Here is a 17,333-nt window from a genome sequence, read left to right on the forward strand (position 1 = left end):
GGTGATGTAAAGCACTTATCCAGAGCAGGCACATGGTCTTTTCAAGCTAAAATAGAATTGTCTGTTTAGAAAGTATTTCAAGGCCCGCCCTCCAGTCTGCTGGAAGGGCACAGGTCTTTATTACCAGAGCCTTGCTGTCTCACTACAGTCTTGGCTTTCAGCTGAATGTGGTCTGTGGAGAAACCACAAACCCTGAAAGAATCCTGCTCTAAGACAAAACAGGCTAGACGGGTACAGTTATCTAATCACAACCAAGTAACAGCAGATAAACCTCCGATTATATTCTGGTAAAGACCCATTGGACTTCAAAGCTGTTTGGAATGGATTGAAGGGTTTTGAACACCTCCTAGGTGTCCTAATTTAAAGCAGCCTGGATTGTGACAATTTATATTCCCAAGAACCCTGGCAAATAGTAAACAAATATCCCTTTAAATAATTCAGGCGTCAAAAGTGCCTAAATATTTAGAAGACAGACGCACAGAGAAAGGTTTGTATCTTACCTTAGAGGTGCTGCGGTAATCCAGCAGTAGTAAAATTGTCTCCCAGTGTCTGGGAGACAGTTCTTACATACCTTAAGATACCAGAAGCAGAAACTGCAAAGACATTGGTAGAAGTCAGCCTACTTAAAAAACTAAACAAACTTTCTTAAAATGTGTCATAAAAAAACCTGAAAAGCAAAAGATAATTTGGAAATATTTACAACATAATAAGAGGTTAATATCCTGAATATATAAATCAAAAGGGAAAGATGAATAGCCTGGAGGGATAATTTGTTATTTTTTCTTTTACTGCTCAGCATCCTTTTCCTTCATTAACAGAACTCTTCCTAGTGGAGAACTCATTCCATATGATTTAAGTGAAAACTTTCCCCACATCTAGGCTCTTGAATTGGGTCTAGAGTACTGGTCCTGTAACCTATGCACTACAAATGGCAACTTCATATGTAACAAAAAACAGTACCATAAGAATGAAAATGTAAATGAAAACATCAGAAGACAGTCTCCCACCTATCAAATTGGGTGATTTTTTTTCCTTTTTGTGTTTTCCAAACATAATACCCATGATTGGTAAAGGACCGGATTATTAATGCATGCTAAAATCACTAAGTGAAACGTGGTTGCCACAGGGCAAAGCCCATATTTGTAAGAGTTTTGGTGATCATATCCTCACCAAAGACTCAAAGTTAGCATCACTAACAGGATGATTTTAGGTGTCTCCTGATGTGATGTAACATGTAATAATACACAGCACCACCTGTGAAAGTTTCTTGCCAAATACAATCAAGCTTCTACACCTAACCCAGGGACTTCCCTGGCGGTCCAATGGTTAAGACTTAGCCTTCCAATGCAGAGGGTGCAGGTTCGATCCCTGGTTGGGGAGCTAAGATCCCACATGCCTCGCAGCCAAAAACCCAAAACATACAACAGAAGCAATATTGTAACAAATTCAATAAAGACTTTAAAAATCGTCCACATCAAAAAAAATCTTTAAAATAAAATAAACCTAACCCAGTTTATAGGAAATCTATATAGGAGACACAGATATGAATTCACGGACTCTTAGGGAAAAACAGGGCCAACATGTAGGACGTTGTATTACAAAGGTGTGGTTTTTTTTTGTTCTGGATTAACAGAGAGACATGACAACCAAATGTAATGCCTGAAACTTCACTGAGTCCTGGCTCAAAAAAAAAAAAAAAAAAAAAAAAAAAGCTGTAAGACCTCTGGGGGACAATTACAGAAATTCGAATATGAACCGAATATCAGATGTTGAGAAATTTTCTTAGCTGAGATAATGGTATTGTGATCCTGCTGGATAATGTCCTAGGAAATGCTTGCTTAAGTCTTTAGGGGTGAAGCATAAATATACACATGCACACATATACATAAAGAAAATATGGTGAAATACTGTTGAATCTGCCCAACTAGTTTGCTTCAGGGATGGCCATGGGAGCATTCTTTATACTATCCCCAGATTAGAGATAGTCTCATTGTTTAACAAGAGGGTTGGTTAAATAAACTGGTACAACCATGCAGTGGACAACTACTACTGAAAATGTATGAGACAAGATATGACGAAAGTTTTTGTGAAAAAAATGAAAACCCAGGTTTTATTACCCATATTTTAAGGCCTAGTTCAAGTGAGAGCTCTTCCCTCAGTCTTCCCTTTAGTCTTAAGCGGGACTAAAACTTTCCCTTTCCCGCACCTGCCATTGCATGCTCACCAGTTATTGCTGGCTTGTCAACTCTGTGAGCTTGCCAAGGGTGGGTCCCTGTTTGTTCATTAGGACCGATATAAGTAGAGGTCAGCGTAATATAAGGAAGAACAAAAAGAATCAAAGAGGAAGAGGTGGGTAGCAAGATCTTTATCAGTATTCAAAGACTGAAGGGTCACCTGTTGGGATATTGTGGTGCAGTGAGGGGAGGGAGGAAGTCTAAAAAGGCCACCAGTCTTGAGTGTTTATGGCAGAGGCACCATACTAAGCACACCATCTAATGTGATCCTCAGCACCTTACTAGGTAGACACCAAAGCTGTAACTGTTTGTAAGAAACCCAGAGAGGCTAAGTAACTTGCCCATGGTCACATAGCAAACCAGAGAGCCAGGATTCAAAATTAGGAAGTCATCTGTCAGCACCTAGAGTATCATTTCTTTTGGAATGGCAAAGGGAAGAGAAACCAGATGGACTTTAGATTTCTTCCCATACCAACATTCTACAAATATGTCTCCCCATACCCAGCAAACAAATTGAAAACAGGCAAATTTGGTCAGTGTTGCACCTGGCAGTTGATGTTGAGATAAGCAACACTGGTGCTATTAGGCTAATTTGTGATTGAGATCTTTTCTTTTTTTAATTATTTATTTATGGCTGCATTGGGTCTTCGTTGCTACGTGCCAGCTTTCTCTGGTTGCAGAGAGCGGGGGCTACTCTCCGTTGCAGTGCATGGGCTTCTCATTGCAGTGGCTTCTCTCATTGCGGAGCACAGGCTCTAGGCACATGGGCTTCAACAGTTGTGGCTCCGGGCTCTAGAGCACAGGCTCAGCAGTTGTGCCGCACCGGCTTAGTTGCTCGGTGGCATGTGAGATCTCCCTGGACCAGGGCTCGAACCCATGTCCCATTGGCAGGCGGATTCTTAACCACTGCACCACGAGTGCAGTGACTGAGATCTTGAAAATAAACTGAACAGAAAGATGAGCTACCCTCTGCCCGCTCCTTTCCCATTTCAACAATAAATACATACTGTGAATAAGGGCAAATTATTCCATGTGAGACTCTCCTTGGCTCTAAGCGGTAATTACATATAGCAATTTTAGGAATTATTTATTCAAGCAAAGTGAAAGCATGGATTCCACGCCAATGATTTCTCTAAATTTTTATTAATTTTTTTTTTTTTACAGCTCCATCCTCTTGTGAAAAGTAAAGAATTTGAAGACGAACAAGTCAATTACATGGTTTTTTAAACAGCAATTAATCCTTATTACAGAGAACAATAAACAAAAGATCTGTGGCACGGTATCTTTGGAAAGATCTTTTGCAAATTTTTCTTCTAAAAAAAGAAAACTATAATTCTCACAGATCACGTATGTCTCTTTCAAAGGACTGTACAAGGCAGCTAAATTTTATTCACAAAAGCCCCTAGTTTCAGTTCCATTGCTGAAGTAGATAAAACACATGGAGTCCCCCTTGTCTGTGTTGCACATCTTTCCACTGAGCACATCACTGTTTCCCTATCCTACATACAAAACCATTGTGTGGACTAGATAGCTGGCATATTATTACACAATAATTAAAGAAAAGTTCATATTATTTTAGAGACAGACCAGTGATCTTCATTTATCAACTGGACAATTTATTCTTTTTTAAACAATTTTAATAATACCAAGATGTGACTTTCCTCCAAAGTTATAAGAAAGCAAAAAATATATAATATAATATAATATATAATGGTAATAAATAAAAAAAGGCAACCCTGCTCAGGTATCATCCAAAATATGATCACATTCAGGAGAAGAAAGACAAAAAAAAACCAACACAAGATTTGGGACACACGTGTATAAACACACACACCAACATGAACAGTGTATACTTGGTATCTGAGGAGGGGATGTGCAGTAATTTTAACAATACATGTTGATGGCCTGAACAAAAGGCGAGTACTGCCTTTTGTTCTTAAACAAAAGTTAATTAACAAAAGTTAATACTGCCTGTATTCAGCATCACTTAAACATCTACTTGTAAGCAAAGCAAGTTATCTTCCTTAGGTTAGCCACTGCCTGGTCTGACCAGTGCAGCTCGGCCAGCCTCGCTGTCAGTGGTCTTATTTCTTTGTCCTTCCAGGTCGATATAGTAATATCTAGGCTCCCAGGGAGCTGTAAGTTTCCTTCCTGCTGTCTTGGGTAGAGAAATACAGGCACTTCTCTACCCAGCACAGTACCTGTTGATATCCAACACACCGCGAACAGAAAGAATAGAGTGGCTTTCCCCGGGACAACAGGAAATTTACAGCTACCTTAAGAGAGGTGGCAGATGGGTGCTTGTCAACACCTCATAAATACGAACTAAAGAGCATGGCCAGTGGTCACAATTTGTTCTCAGATTTTCGGTGACTGACACAACTGGATTGGATATTTGAGGTGTGTATGGTGGAAATACCACTTGCAATGTTTGAAGGAAAATCCCCAACACCATGTTTGTTATTCTGCCACTCCACCTCCCACAAAATGACAAAAATATAGGAAAAAAACCTGCATCCACAAATTCTAAGTAGGACCAAAAACAAAAGAGGCAACCACTAGAGCAAGAAAGAAAGGGACCAAGTACCGCTATAATCCTGACACCCCTCCACAACCACAATGAGGAAATCTCTACATCTGTGTTTCTAAAAGAAGGCCAAATATTCTAGCAAGATTTAAATACTGCTAATCAGTGGTAAAGAGTGTAAGAGATGAGGTGGCAAAGTTTTTCACAGATTTTGTGTAGTGTCTGGGCAAACAAATCCTTAAGAGAAAGTAGAATCTGTGTGGGAGGTAGGGAATCAAGCCTTATTTGATTCATTTACCTAAAGATGCACAAATACACCTCAAACTTCATGAAGCAGAAGAGAAAAAGGTGCAAGACCCACCTAACATCTCTTAAAGCTATGGCAAAATGAATACAGCATTATTCCAAAATTAGGTGTGGTCAACAAAGGCACAATAAATATATCCAATTTAGCCAGCCTCTTAGTCTGTGTGTGTGTGTGTATATGTACACACACATTTCCTTTCATATATCAGAGATAAGAGTTTTATTCATTTTGGAGGGCACAATGGTTTCTTTTTGCTTCTAAAAATTACTGAACAGGAATCATAAAAAAAAAAAGTTAAGCTCCTGATCCTACTAACGTTAATATTTAAGGTACCAATTAAGGCAAGTTTTCAGCCAGAAAGGGGTAGTTTGTTAGCTTCTAAACATCCTGAGATCGGGAATTAAAGGATATAGGACAAGGGAGATAAGTGTGGTCCAATTTGTCTAGGGGAAATAGCTAAACATTTTGGTCAAAACAGATTATAAAATAAAGGTCCTTTTGTTCAAAAAAAAAAAAAATCAAGAGGCTTTTCCCATTCAGTATTGTGATTAAATCATAGCACCAGCTAAGTCATTCTCCTGTTGTAGTTCTGGTCCTGATAATATGCCAGCTGGACCCTCCCACAGCTGGCATATGAAGGACGTTTTCACATTCTTAACCCAGTGTAATTTGGTAAATTTCAGTGAAGTGTTTTATCACTGTTTATCAGGGCCCTTAGTCTAGCTAAAATCTTAAACTCGGTGATTCACATTTTAATTACCTCCAGGAAGGACAGAAACATTCAACGTTTTTTAAAGTAAAACAGTGTTCTTCCATTTCCTAGTAAAGACAGACACACACACACGAAACTGTAGTGCCAAAGGCAAGGTTTTTACACTCCATTTTTACTCAAGATGTTCTGTATTTGTCTCACTGTGAAGTGTGTGCTATTACGGTTGTTATAAGAACTTCACATATTCAAAGGCTTGATTTTATAATCTAGTCCTTTCAATTATCTACCTCAGTACAAATTTTTCCTTTGGGAATTTAAGCATGCAGTGGAAAAGTGCAAATGATTTAAAAATCCTTTAGATTTCTATATACAACTGCAACAGCGAAAAGACCTTATGAACCTTAAGGATTCATCAGCCACTACCCTTTTACATACTCTACTTTAAAAGTAGCCATTAAGAATTCTTTTAGGTAAAATGCATTTTGCAGTAAGAATCAGAAATATTCCATGATCAAAACAGTACAAACTGATCTCTGCAAACTCGTTAGTTTTTTAAGGGACAAATAAAATCTTAATATAAAGGTCAGGGAAACAAACACACACACAAAGAATAAGGCCACTGAAAAAGCAATTACCTCTTTTAGAAATGGCTGAGAAATTGCCTTGGAAATGTCTTCAGTCAAGGGGACACTGTGGCTCCTGACAAGACACACACACTCAGCACGGTCTGCATAGATCAGAACCTGTCCTCAAGAACACACTCTTCCAAACTGACAGGTGGCTTGTACTGGGGAGTGACGGGGTGAAGGGAGCGGGAATGGCCAAGGGAGTAAGGGGGAAAAAAGATGTTAAGTAACCACATAAGCCTGCTTCTGGTGTCCTGTCTCCTACATATAAGAGATGGACACACAATGCCACAAGCAGACAACCTACCAGGCAATTACTGTTCATTTAACAACAGGCTGCTTTTTAAACGAGTAGTTTAAAAAGGACCATGGCTCTGCTTTAGAACATCAGTAAATGAAATCAGTCCATCAAGATCGCACATCAAGTTCTTATGCTCAGATATTACTACTGTTGTAATTCTCTCGCTTTAACCTAAACATGAAGTAACAGACCTCTGTCCTAGCTAGTGATAACCAAAGAACAGGCTGGATACTCTAAGACACTGAAGGAACAGCTTCACACAAACAATTTATATTGTGAAAAATAAGCATCACTCCCATCCGCTACACATCCCTTTTATATAGTTACCAAGAAAGTTCTTACATTCATCATATGGACCTTAGACCTCTTCATTATAAATAAAGATGGTACTCCCTTCTTCACTAATGAACATGACAATGTCAAACATGCTTGGTAGGCAACAGCTCGTAGGGGGCGGAAATGGGATGAAGGCAGAAAAATAAACCAGTTGTAGCGTTAACACTCACTCCTCAACTGTAACAGATGTGCAAATTCTACTTCTAAAAGGGATAAAAAGAATTAGCTTCTAAAAACACTGCACTCAAAATAATGCTTCCAATAACCCTCAAAGTTTCAATGAAAAAAATCTGTGCTTATGGATATGTGGGAATTCTGTTTGTTTGGTTTTTTTCCCCCCACTTTAGGTCATTCAAAATAAACTTGGTTTAATGTATAGAATCTGGCAATAACAACTTATGGGAAGGCCACAGTTCCTCTTCAATCTAATCACATCTAGTTGATTGAGAACACTCTGGACTGAAGGCATGTGGTGACTTTTTTTTTTTTGAAAGTCTAATAAACCACCCCAAATCTCCACAGCCTCTCAGGGAGTTAATTTCCCCTAGACAATCAAGGGCTCTCCAAGTCTAGTTTTGCTATAAATATAAAGTAATTTGTAGCAGAAAAATATAGCCTCTCTAAGAAGTAGATTTCACTTTTCTTTGTTCGCTGACAAAACTCTGAGTTGGTAGACAACGTGAGTTACCACATAACTGGAGACCACAGATCAGCACCTCAAATTCCAGCTCTACTTAAACAAAAATTAAAAAGCACTTCAACCATCTGGTCACGGATAAATGTTGGTTTCCTTCTTCCCCAAAGTAGAAAATGCAGAGTACAGTCGATGTGACTGCCTTTCTCTGGAGCAGGGGGTGGGAACGGCAGCGCCCGGTCCTCCGTGGTACATGGAGATGGGGATGCAGATGGGGGTGGAGACGGCTTCCCTGTGCGCTGAAGCTCCTCTCTCCCCCAGCCCGACGGGGCCACCTTCCAGCACAGTAACGGAGAAATCAGAGCTGGGTTGAACGTGCAGTATCCAGGCAATGGGGGGTCGGGGGGTGGGTTGCCTTCAATTTTATAAATTAGGACAATACCTGGTATTATCAAAGCCACTGTTCAATGGCAGAAAGTGGGGTACAGTGGAGTCCTTCACAACTTATGTTTTATAGATGACCATTAGAATTTATTAAACAAATATTTCCCCCAAAACTTAAAAGAAAAAAAAAATCACCCACAAAACCCTACACCACAATTCACTGTTTTAAAAAAAAAAAATTCCTTCTAGGAATGAACTAATGTGGCTACTGAGATGATGTGAATTTGCTTCCAGAGTTGAAATTGCTCCTCCTCATTTCATTTGCATCCTGCTGGTTAAAAAAAGACGGAAATGTTTCTAGACCATTCATAAGCCCACTCAGGCTACATTGCACTTCTGTCCTTTAGCAAGGAAAGGCAAGATCATCTCTGAGGCCAGCCTCCTCATTTCTGCTTCTACAAAACCATCCTGTCCAACCAATGATTCCATAGTTCTTGAGTTTCAGTGAACAAATATCCTGGCCATCTCATGGTGCTTCTCTTCTCGAGTTTGGTATCCTGATGAGACAAATGTCTGGACTGTTTTGAGGCTTCCAACGTGCAAAAAAGTTCTCAAGGCATCAGATCAACCTGGGCCTCCATTAAGGTGTTTTGGTTACTTGTTTCAGCCGCTGAAAGCCCTGTCTTGTATAGCGCACCAGGTCCATCAGACTGCTGTCAAGGGCCAGGGTGCACACACCTGTGCCGAGCTGAGCAAAGAATTCTGCAAACAAAGCAAGCCCAACATGTAAACACACATGCACACACAAAATAAACGTGAAAACATAAAAAGGCAAGGCTCCAGAAACTACATTCCCACAGTATTCTGTACGTCATCTAGCAGAGCAAAAAAAGAAAAAAAACCTCACCATCTACTGTAATGGTTTGCTAACTCTCCACATCCCTCCACTAGTCTAAAAAGGGAGGAACTAAATTTGTTTCAGAGTTGACTCCCTAATGCCTGGCACAGTGGCTGACAGTGGAAAATACTCCATTTATACTTTTGGATCAATGGACACATGAATGAAAATAAACAAATAAAAATACTCAACATGTTTAAATTAAAAAAAAAAAGCATCATTAGTTTGATAAGAAAGAAAACAAGGTTTGAAGAGGCTGTGAGGAAAATAAGTGGCCACAGCCAGCTGGCCGACTTCTTCCCTATAGCCAGGAAAGAGCACGTCAAGGCTTTAATCTGGTATTTACATATAAGCATTTGCTCAGTGGTCACTAGCACTGACACCAAGCAGTTTCTCTAACAGGTGCTTGACCATCTCCTAAACCTTGGATTTCTCCAAGGGCGTTCTTCACAAACAAGACCCAAGAGTATTTACTAAGCCATATTTCCTATACTGTTGCTAACCATCTTTCTTAACATATACTGAAAACAAGCAATAAACGCAGTATTTTTTTAAGGATTATAAAAGTTATATTTATTCACGATGCTACATTTATTGCATTCCCTTAGAAAAATAGAGACTATTTATGTACCCAATTTGCCCATATAAAACTTTATACAAATTATGTGTAGCACATAAAAGCCTCTGGTACAGCTAAAATCCTGACACTACAATTTGGGTAATCCTGCTTCAGGGTCTCCAGTTTATCAAGTCTGTCCACAGAAAATAAAAACTGAAACTACAGTCAGTCTTGCTGCTCACACTTAGAAATTATTTTAAATATAATAAAATAAAATTTTCAATTACTCTAAAACCCAAAAAAGTAAACTGGAAGGGGATACATTTTGTTACCAATTTCAATTTAACAGTATGACAAATTCACACCTTATTTTGGCTGGGTCTTTTTTTAAAAAAAAAAAAAATCACCTTAGTTTTGACATTATCTTTCTAAGTTGTGGCTGCTTCAGAAGGTAATTTGTCAAAAATATTTACCAAACAATTTTAATAATAATAATATTCCTTTTACAAAATGGTACAATAACACCTTAAGAAACCAGAAAATACTAAATGTCTTTGGCTATATAACTAAAAGGCCATTCTTCCAAACAGAATAGGGCATATTCACCTCAGAACCAACTACAGAAACAGAAAGCATAACAGAAATATGCACAGAATTTAATGAGAATTTGTCTTGCCTCTTCTTCCCATTCTACCCATATAATAAGCAAGGAGAATGCAATTTACATAATCTTCCCAGATGAGACTCAACAGCACTTCAAAGATACCCAAACTTCTGCAAAGGCAAAGTGAATTAAAACAATTACACAACTAAGGGAAGACTAAAGGGACAAACGTTATTTGCAATTTTCTTTTAACTTGTTGGCTTCCTTTTAAGCCTTACAAGTGTAGAAATTATAGCTGATAAACAAAAGTCACAAGCCTCACAAATGGAACTATAATATAAAAATAAATCAAATGAAACATTTATTAATAAATGAAGCCTATTTTATTACTTCAAGTGTTAATGATAAAAAAATTTCCGCACAGCTGTTGCATTTTAAAAAGTGAAACTACATACTATATTTCTAGCTCGGTAAACAGATGAACCTGATGTCTTTGAATGACATAACAATTGACCATTGTACAGTACATCTTTCTGAAGACCCGTAAATTAGAGAACTACTGGCTTAAAGTTAGTGATTATGAAACAAATATGTATTTGTAGTTTCAGCTGCTTTTTTCTTCCTCAGCCATCAGGTGCTCCATCCATTTTACATTTCTGGGTTGAAGAATAAATGCAGTATTTTAGGTTATGCTACTTCCCATCTCAAATGTGTTGTGCCTGGGGACAGCCAATGACTTTCCATCTGCATTTGCTTAGCCCTTTTGCTAGCACTTCAGTTCAGGGTGAAATAACGATACCAAAACTTCCAAAGGGGCAACGTGCTAAAGCCACTTTTGATTTAATTTTGCTAAGATCTAGTCACAGAAATCTATCTCCATGCCACAGAGCTCAAGAAAGAATTGTGACAGCATGGAGAAAATGTGAGAAGAGTAAACAGCTGCACACTTCCTTTTCTTCAAAACACTGAACAGATGGTGGGAATGTGAGTTGGTGCAGCCACTACGGGAAACAGTATGGAGGTTCCTCAGAAAGCTAAAAATAGAACTACCATATGATCCAGCAATCCCACTCCTGGGCACATATCCGGACAAAACTTTAACTCAAAAAGATACATGCACCCCTATGTTCACAGCAGCACTATTCACAACAGCCATGACATGGAAACAACCTAAATGTCCATTGACAGGTGAACGGATAAAGATGTGGAACATATATACAATGGAATACTATTCAGCCACGAAAAAGAATGAAATAATGCCATTTGCAGCAACATGGATGGACTTAGAAATTATCATACTAAGTGAAGTAAGGTCAGACAGAGAAAGACAAACACTATATGATATCACTTATATGTGGAATCTAAAATGTAGAACAAATGGACCTATCTACAAACCAAAACAGACTTGTGGTTGCCAAGGGGTAGGAGGGGAGGCGGGAGAGGGATGGACTGGGAGTTTGGGGTTAGTTGATGCAAACTATTACATATAGAATGGATACACAACAGGGTCCTACTGCATAGCACAGGGAACTATATTCAATATCCTGTGATAAACCATAATGGAAAAGAATATGGAAACGAATGTATTTATGTGTGTAACTGAATCACTTTGCTGTACAGCAGAAATTAACACATTGTAAATCAACTATAATTTTAAAAAAGAAAAAAAAAAGGCCAAAACACTGAACAGAAAATACAATGTTATTCCCCTCCCAATCCCCATGGCCCAGTAATAACCACAACAGAGCCATTTACCTTTATTCTTCCTGGTAAGGACCTCAGCCTGTTCCCAAAGATCAAAGGCGGTAAGGACATGGGAAGTAATGGTGACATAGGAAGATGTCATGTTTTGGATGGTGACTGGGGTGCTGATGGTGGCGGGCATCCCCCCGCTCCCCACACTGCCAGCACTTGACTGGGATCCTATGGAGCTGGCTGGAGAAGGCATTGGAGAGAGGGGGGATGGTGTGCCTGTGCTTCTGGAAGGTGGAAGAAAAGAGAACTGGTTAGTCACCTGAACTCCTAGATCACAGATCTCCTGTTTCTGGAACTGCAGTCCAAGTCACAAGGCTTTAGCGTGTACTTGCCAAAATGACAATCACTTCTAAAATCACTTCTGCAAGGTCAGAGAGGCACCGCACCCTTCACCTTCAGTATTCCAGAAATTTATTTCATAAAACACAGTGGGATGGGGCCCTCCAAATGGAAAAAGTCACTGGAGACACGTAAGGTGTTCTTCACTGGACATAGAATCAGGTGGGCAAATCTGTACTCCAAGTGTATTTCCCAGGCCCTTTACATATTTCACTCCCTTGCCTGGAATCCCTTCTCTCCCCAACCCCTATTCCAACTTCTCCTAGGAAGACAATACTTCCCCTGAGAAATGGTCCTCATCTTCGATATATTCATTCTCTCATCCACTCAATACACATCACTGAGCTCCTACTCTGCACGTAGCTCTCCTCCAGACACTGGGGATACAGCACAGCTTCCTTTCTGTCACCACTTGAACTCGTCTCTTTGCATTTATCACACCTCATTATACTTTTCTGTCTATTCCTTTTCCTGCCTCACAAGCACCTCACAGGCAGGGACCATCTCTTCCTAATCTCTGCATTTCTAGCCCTTAGCACAGGAGGTGCTCTGGATAAACACCTGCTGAGCCCATAACTGACTGAACAGAGGGCAGCCCATGAGGAGACTGGGCATCAGGGGACTCACACTGTGCTGTGTTCTCCCACTGACTGTCTACCTACACCTGCAAGTTCACAAGTGCCTTGATGCGGATCAAACGAGAAACACAAGTGAAGTCACTCAGTCGTTAAAGAAGTGACGGATATGAAATGGAAAGATGGGTCAGCAGCAGTGGCCTCATCACATAGTTACATCTGCCCTTGGGCTTCATGAACTCTAATGGATCCTAAGCAACCCCAGCAGAAAGTTCATTTTGAAAAACTAGAGCAGAAGCTCCCCGAGGGCAGCAATTCCTGTCTGCTTTGTTTACTGCTGCTTCCCCGCGCCTAAAGCAAGGTTTGGTACAAGGAAGGTGCTAGACAAATGGTGAAGGAGTGATCTAAAATCATGTGACTGACAACCTATTAACTTAGAATAATATCTCAGAGGTAGGAGTCATGAAAATTTTCAGAGGTAAAGAAGATGCTCCTCAATCAGGACTTTCTTTTTTTAAGAGAGGCCATATGGGAATCTCTTCTTTTGAATGTGCTGGAAATGGGGCAATCTTCTAGGTGATGTTCTTAAAATAGCAAAACCCGTCAGAACTGGGAGCTTTTCAAGGAATACGACTAAATTAAAAAAAAAAAAAAAATACTAGGCAAGTACCAAAGGGAAGAAAATTCTATCTTCATCTTAAAAACACCCGCACAAGGACTCTGTTTTTCGACAGCTTATGGAACAAATGAGCAAAAAGTGGGGGGAAAAATTTAGCTAGAGATAGCTGTTTTGATTCTTAATATCACTGTTACAGACCCTGGAGAAGGGAGGAGGGAACTGGTTCCGGAAAGTTCTTGTTTACTGAAATGCTAGGACAGCGTGCTGCATAGAAGGAGAAAGGACCTTGGCTCTGGTTCCGCCGGCCCCGCCTGTTTTACATTGTTGGGCATATCCAAATATCCTCAAAGCTCTAAAATCCGGACCCTAGATTCTCTGTAGTTATCTTTTTAATTTATGTTGCCCAAACAGCAAACACCCCGATTTCTAACTATTCCTCAAAAAGGTAGAAATGTGCTAATGATTTCAGCTGAATGTGCAAATCAGCACATAGATGTAAGCCATTTTTGAAACAAAGTCACAGCAAGAGGTAAAGAAAGAAAGAACTTAATTTTGGAAGCTATTTAAATTAGACTGATCATTACCTGGCAATGCACGGAGAAGGTGCCTGGGCAACTTTGGAAGAAGTCTTGAAGAAGTGTTCATTAAGAGTACGGGAATACTTTATTGCTATATCTTTTTTACAACGAAACATAGCCATGTTCAAAATGGACTGGCAACGCATGCTGTGAACATAAACATAAGTTGAAGTGAAGCATTAGCTCCGATTCATGAGTATCACACTACTAGAGAGAGCAAGCCACCTAACCTCTTCCCTAATGTTCACCCTAATGAACATACTGGGCTTTCCTCATCGACGCGAGACAGTATATCGAGAATCTCACTGCACTGTTCACACTAACGTCAGAAGTAAATACTGGTGAAACAACACAAATATACAAGGATATAATTTAAGTCACAAGACCGAAGTCATCAGTAAAATGATGGGGTTGTAAAATGGCAGTAGATGCCATTTCATAATAATTAACCATCAGTGGGATTAACCCCTTGACCACACATCCTACCACTTTCTGGTAGTGATTCGCTTTTCATGATCGTTTTCACTTTAAGCAAACAGATATGCAAAAGCAGGTGTAATTTGCTATTTAGACAAAGAAAAAAATACACACCATAAAACAGCAAATATTTTCTCCTGTGTTGGTGTTGTGGTATCCGAGAAGGATTTTAATGACATTATGAATCTATAGGAAAATACAAATGTACATCAGGTTAAAAAAAGGCAGTCAGAAAATCCCAGACACAAAGATATCTTATTATGTTTGTCTTGGTTTTATATTGATTTTTCCTGAAGATGTGAAGACATGACAGCAACGCAGAAGAAAAATGAGGCTTTGGAGCAACAATTCAGGCCATTCAGAAAATTAGGCGAGGACATGCCTTTTCTCTGACCTGTCCACCTGCTTGAACCCAAGTAGACTTGTATCCTTACTGAGTCCCCTCCTGAAATGCAGGTAATAAACAAAGACGAGAGCTTCAGCTGAGATGAGAGGGCATCTGATAAGAAAGTAAAACTGGAAAAACCAACCCTCTCCCTGAAGGGTTTGGCATTTCACCGTGCGCTTGGCAAAATGATGCAGACCAACCCAGTTGTTCTGCTCTAGCACTTCATCTGGAATACATTTTTAGTTCATGACAAAAAAAAAAAAAAGTTTCTGGATCAGTAACTTTAAGACTCCCCTTTGTTAAGCTGTCTTCAGACCAAAGTTCAAATGGATTAAAGCAATAAAGGTAAGGACAGAGAAGTACTTAAAAGGAAGGCAAAATGAGTCTGCACTTACTTGATGAGGTCTAGGGTTTCTGCATAGATGGAGCAAGCCGACTTGGACGCTGGGCTTTCCAATTCCATGGCAATGCCACACTCAATAAAGGACAAGGCAGCTTCCAGGTACTTAAAAGCCTTCCCAACCTTGTCCGTCTGTGGGCGAAGAACAGGGTCACTGTTAAGCCTAAAACGGACTTTTACTTAGCTTCTCACATACATTCTTTACAGAAACTTCCCTCCACTGTCCTAATTTAACTATGGCTAGAGAGAAGTGTGAGAACAAACAAACTCAATATCATAACCAAAGCCCGTCAGCTCTTACCTACTGAGAATTTTCTTTTACTAAAAGTTCAGTAGGAAAGAAACAACAATCTTGTAATAGGACTATACTCTCAAAACCTTATTAAAGTACATATTCAAACTAAGGCACTCAGTACATGGTCCCCTTGTTACCAGTGTGCAATTACCCATCATATGATTTTCCTGGCAAATAGGTTATTCTACACAACTAGAATAATGCAGACACAGTTTCTTTGTACAAATTGAAGTTTATCTTATAATAAGTAAAAAATGTTATGGTTTACAAGCATCTTAGATTTCATGTCAAACAATAATCTTTTTATGTATTTTAGAGCCCAACAGGTCATCTCCTCTGGGAGTCTGGGTTAAGGGCACAAGGCTACCCCCTGGGCCAACAGGGATAAAATTTCAGAGTCCCTTAACAGGAATGTAGAAATATGAATGCAATCAGATTATTGGTGGTCATCTAACCCCGAATACATATTTTGTCACTTACGCTCGTCTCACTTGGTGGAATTCAGCCAACTTGACTGAGACTGTGCCGAGTCTCACTACATATGAGACGTCATATGCAGCACACATTGTAAGAGCAACTGATCAACACGACATTTGCAAGGTTGTAGTTTCTGCTAATGTCTCTACTTTGATATGTTCAAAAAGAATGAATGAAAACCATAAAGGTGCAAGTGGAGTGTAAGGAGATGGTGACACATCAGCAAAGAAAGAAGGTTTGGCAAAGAAAGATGGCTACTAATTTTAATTTTTAAAAATAACCTGAGGGACTTCCCTGGCAGTCCAGTGGTTAAGACTCCGTGCTCCCAATGCAGGGGGCATAGGTTTGATCCCTGGTCGGGGAACTAAGATCCCATACACCATGCGGCATGGCCAAAACAAAAAAAAACTTGCTTTAAAAATATTTTTTCTAGGGGCTTCCCTGGTGGCGCAGTGGTTGAGAGTCCGCCTGCCGATGCGGGGGACACGGGTTCGTGCCTCGGTCTGGGAAGATTCCACATGCCACGGAGCGGCTGGGCCCATGGGCCATGGCCGCTGAGCCTGTGCGTCTGGAGTCTGTGCTCCGCAACGGGAGAGGACCGCGTACCGCAAAAAAAAAAAAAAAAATTTTCTAGAGAACCCAGGGTCAGAAAATTAGTGACAGAAAGAATAAAAATCAATCAGCATGTCCCAAATAATCAACAGTATAGGGCCTTATTGGTTTGCTTCACTGGTGCGAATTTAACTCTTCAAGTTTACTTATTCAATACCATCTTCTTCATGGGATTTCCAAAATTTATATTGGCCTTAGGGTAGACACAAAAGAAACTATACTAAAGCAATTTGCCAGTATCCACTTCCTTAAGTATTTTGTAAAGTTAATAATGAAAATATTCCTGTGATAACTCCATGTATCTCCTGAGACAGGGTTAAACTAGTAGAGTTCTAATTTCCTTAACAGTAAGTAAAATAAGAATAGAGGTGAAATACACTACTCTATATTCAGTTGTGCACTTCACTATCTGGAATGCAAGACGGTCATCTTTTGAGACATTGTGCAAGTAAAGGAGAATATTGTGAAGAGGCTGGCCATTCAGGCTTCTGTCCAAACTGGCATATTTTGAGAGTGGAATGAGCTAACATTACTTATTAAAATGGGATGCAATAGCCATAGGAAGGGAGAAAGAAGATGTGCATATGCATAGATTAAAAGCAACACAAAAAGTTCCCTGGAGTATTAATCTTGTTTGAATAATGAAGGAATCTAGTGCCCAGTGTCAAGATAAGTTTTTGGTAACTGGCTGACAAA

At 39.6% G+C, this 17,333-nt stretch overlaps 1 protein-coding gene across 5 annotated transcripts in view; it reads right to left on the reverse strand.

The window, feature by feature from the left end:
* Window positions 1-3,358: 3,358 nt before the first annotated feature.
* Window positions 3,359-17,333, reverse strand: part of AFF1 (ALF transcription elongation factor 1) — a 208,209-nt gene continuing 194,234 nt past the window's right edge. For 4 of the 5 annotated variants that reach the window (XM_082653066.1, XM_082653069.1, XM_082653068.1 and 1 more), the window contains 5 exons: window positions 15,249-15,385; window positions 14,580-14,651; window positions 13,995-14,135; window positions 11,878-12,101; window positions 3,359-8,823 (listed from right to left, as the gene is read on the reverse strand). In XM_082653066.1, the coding sequence (XP_082509192.1) occupies window positions 8,702-8,823; window positions 11,878-12,101; window positions 13,995-14,135; window positions 14,580-14,651; window positions 15,249-15,385 (696 nt within the window). In that variant the 3' untranslated portion in view covers window positions 3,359-8,701. The remainder of the gene's footprint in view (window positions 8,824-11,877; window positions 12,102-13,994; window positions 14,136-14,579; window positions 14,652-15,248; window positions 15,386-17,333) is intronic. The other variant, XM_082653067.1, reaches the window with a different exon arrangement.

Source organism: Grampus griseus (assembly GCF_964374135.1).
Source record: "Grampus griseus genome assembly, chromosome: 4".
Lineage (NCBI taxonomy): Eukaryota > Metazoa > Chordata > Mammalia > Artiodactyla > Delphinidae > Grampus > Grampus griseus.